At 41.0% G+C, this 3263-nt stretch overlaps 1 protein-coding gene across 1 annotated transcript in view; it reads left to right on the top strand.

The window, feature by feature from the left end:
* The window catches only part of ARHGAP8 (Rho GTPase activating protein 8), a 59141-nt gene that overhangs the window by 33666 nt on the left and 22212 nt on the right, over nt 1–3263 (top strand). Inside the window, exon 8 of the mRNA XM_009332791.1 lies at nt 2536–2609. Within this exon, the coding sequence (XP_009331066.1) occupies nt 2536–2609 (74 nt within the window). The remainder of the gene's footprint in view (nt 1–2535; nt 2610–3263) is intronic.

The raw sequence follows: 3263 nt of genomic DNA, 5'->3' as shown, positions 1-3263 counted from the left end.
AGCGGGTCCAGAAGAGGGCCACGAAAATGATTGGGAGATAGAACACCTCTCCTGTGAAGAAAGGCTGAGAGAGTTGGGGTTGTTCAGCCTGGACAAGAGAGGGCTTTGGGGAGACCTTATTGCAGCCTATCAGTACTTAAAGGGGGCCTGTAAAAAAGATGGCGGCAAACTTCTTGGCAGGGCCTGTTGCGACAGGACAAGGGGGAATGGCTTTGAACTAAAGGGGGGTAGATTTAGACTAGATATAAGGAAGAAATTTTTTACACTGTGGGCTACGTTTTTACACAGGTTGCCCAGAGAGGTGGTGGATGCCCCATCCCTGGAAACCTTCAAGGTCAGGTTGGAGGGGGCTCTGAGCAACCTGATCTAGTTGAAGATGTCCCTGCCCATGGCAGGGGGGTTGGACTAGGTGACCTTTAAAGGTCCCTTCCAACCCAAACTATTCTATGATTCTATGAAATACAAGGTAAAGAGGGGAGGAAATGAAAGTACTACGTAAGGGAAGTGAGGTTATAGAAGACATAAGGAAATTATCTCGGATTACTGTGATGAGGAAACGGGTAGGACATAGGGTACAAATCCATAGCGGATCAACTTCATTAGTTCTGCAGCTGAAGGAACAATTTATTTCCTTTCAAACAGCAGGGTGGTCTAGGTATTTGAAATAATAGGAGCTCTGGGAGCTGGATTAAGAAGTTTGTTGCAATCATGTAACAAGTTGTATCGGTTAATATAGCGCTAGGGGAAATGACACACAAAATTTGGAAGAGGAAGAGTAGGACTGGGTGGGCAACAAAACTGTAACTGGAAGAAATGGCACTGGTGGCTGAGCATTGTGTCCCTGGAGTGATGAATGAGATCAAAATGTTTGATGGCTGAATGACCGAATAGCATGAAGTGTATTCCCCTGTCAGTTTGAGTAAGAGAGGCAAAACCACAGGGTGATTCAGTACCTAAGTCAGGATCCTGCTCCAAGTCTTCCCGTTGGAGGAACACCCTCACCGCCCCCATATGTGAAGCTGGAGGTGACTAACCTCCTTAAGCTTGGAGGTCCAAAATTAACCAGTCTACGTATCCTCTTCTAACTCCCTTCATAGGCATAGGGAAAACAAGTATGAGGAGGAGGGGAGGATTTGACAATTTCCCTACCCCTCCATGATTTTAAAGTAGTTTTTATGTGTAGTTTAAACACAAAATATAATACTGGATTGCTCATTCCATGCAACAATGTTACAGAAGTTGTATCAAATGCACTTTAGTTATTATCAGTTGTTTTATATTAATAAAGTAATTAGCAAGCCTAGAGAGAAAGAGAAGAAATCACAGTACTTGGAAAAGAAAAAGACTCTAAGAATCATTCTCCTTTGCAGATGCAACCTCAGCTAGCAGCACTAGGTTAAGGCTATGTTACATGTTGTATAAACATCTTGCATTTTCTGTGGACGAGCTGCAGCATTTGCAGCCTCTCATGATACAGTAACAGATCTCTGTGTTGTTTTGTGCTGGTGCTTTAGAGTTTGTCAGTAAAGCTGGTCACCTTTTAAATATCAAATATGAAATTGTGCACATAAATATATATTAAGTCTACTTTAAAAGCTGAGATTGGTCCTTTATTTTGTTGTCGATTACTGTAAAAATGTAGCAGAATACTCAGCAGATACTGACCGTCTCTTTTGTTATACTTTTTAAACTGCCAAAGACTTTTTTTTTTATTAAATAAGGAAGATAATTGCAGAATTTTCTGCACTGTCTAGATCAAGAAAATGCTATGTTCAATTTTTTGCCTCAACTGTTCACTCATGAAAGAGAAAGAAATCTCATTTCATGAGAATCATTCAAAGCATTAATAATCTCGCTGCATCACTTTGCTTCAAAATAAATAGTACAATATCCTTTTAATTATACATAGGCTGTGGCTTAAAGAGAGACAAATGACAAAGAAAAATCTGCACGATAAAAGGCTCCTAAACTTGCAGCATCCCTTGATCAAGACTTATTTTGAAGCATTCGCTGCAAACTCCTTCCTCGCCTGCCTCTAAGCTGCCTTGAAACCCCGTTCCACCAACGACGTCCAGCAAAATCCAGTCAGAGCCACCACCACTGCCATCACTGCGTCATGGTTAAATGCAGCCCTGCTGGGGCGTGCCAAGCGAGGGCAGCAAAACTAGAGCAAAAACAATCTCGGGTAGGGGAAAGTTAGCCTGCAACATCATTCTGCTGCTCTGTCCTTGACTCCCCTTCGGTACAGGAAATAGCACTTATTTATTACTCGGCGCTGTTGCAGTTACACAGCTTTTCTAGCAAGAAGTGTTTAGGAACGGCTCTTTGAATAGCAGTCTAAGTCACTTGTTTCAATGGCTCGTTCAGCACCTGTTAGAGTTGTGGAGGACTCTTGTGTTTGGTGCAGGAATTAGTGGAATTTAACATATGCTCTCGGATATCTCAGTTTTTTGCTAAGACTGTTCTGTCTTGGTTTTGACTCTTTGTCTATAAATGCCATTTAAAGGCTGTTACTTTTTTTTTCCCCCCTAACAGTATCAAGGACAAAAATAAAGGCGAACTAATCCCCCCAGTAATGAAGGAAACTGTATCCTACCTAAAAAGAAAAGGTGAGTTTTATGTCAAAAGAGGATGTGTCTTTCTGAACAAGGACAATAGTATGAAACTATATAATGCTCAGTGCCTGATTCAGCAAAGTTTACAGCTACACAGGATATGTTTATATCCTGAAAGCTTGAGTGGCAGTTGGGCACTGCCTTGAGAGCTTTGATGGATAGGGAATACTTATTATCAGAATTATTGTCTCACTATGAAAAAAAACCCCCAAACTTTTTGCCCTTAAGATTAATTAGGGAATAGCAAAATAGAAGATGTCTTGAAATACACATCATCAACCCATATCATATTGTTGGTTTGAAGTAGAACTCCCAGTAAAGATCAATGAGAAGTTCTGTTTTTATAGAACCAGTGGCCATAAAAACTCATTGAAAAAATGTGTTTTGCAGGAGTAAGCCTGAAGTCCTCCCTTCACAAAATATTTTTACTTACAGACCCTTTGACTGCAGTTCATATCTATAGTTACATTATATAGAGATGCAGATTACAAAGACACACATTTAAAATGGGAGGTCCAAATCTGAGTTCCCTATATCGCCTTCATGTACAAGGCAAAGAGAGGGTAGACTTTGAACCACTGGCTATACCGCTGAGCTCCCCCAGTGCATACCTGACCAACGTAAAGGACCAAATATCAGGTGCTATCT

This window comes from Pygoscelis adeliae, unplaced genomic scaffold (assembly GCF_000699105.1).
Source record: "Pygoscelis adeliae isolate BGI_AS28 unplaced genomic scaffold, ASM69910v1 Scaffold38, whole genome shotgun sequence".
In the NCBI taxonomy this organism is placed as follows: Eukaryota; Metazoa; Chordata; class Aves; order Sphenisciformes; family Spheniscidae; genus Pygoscelis; species Pygoscelis adeliae.
This window is presented reverse-complemented; position numbering and strand designations above follow the sequence as displayed.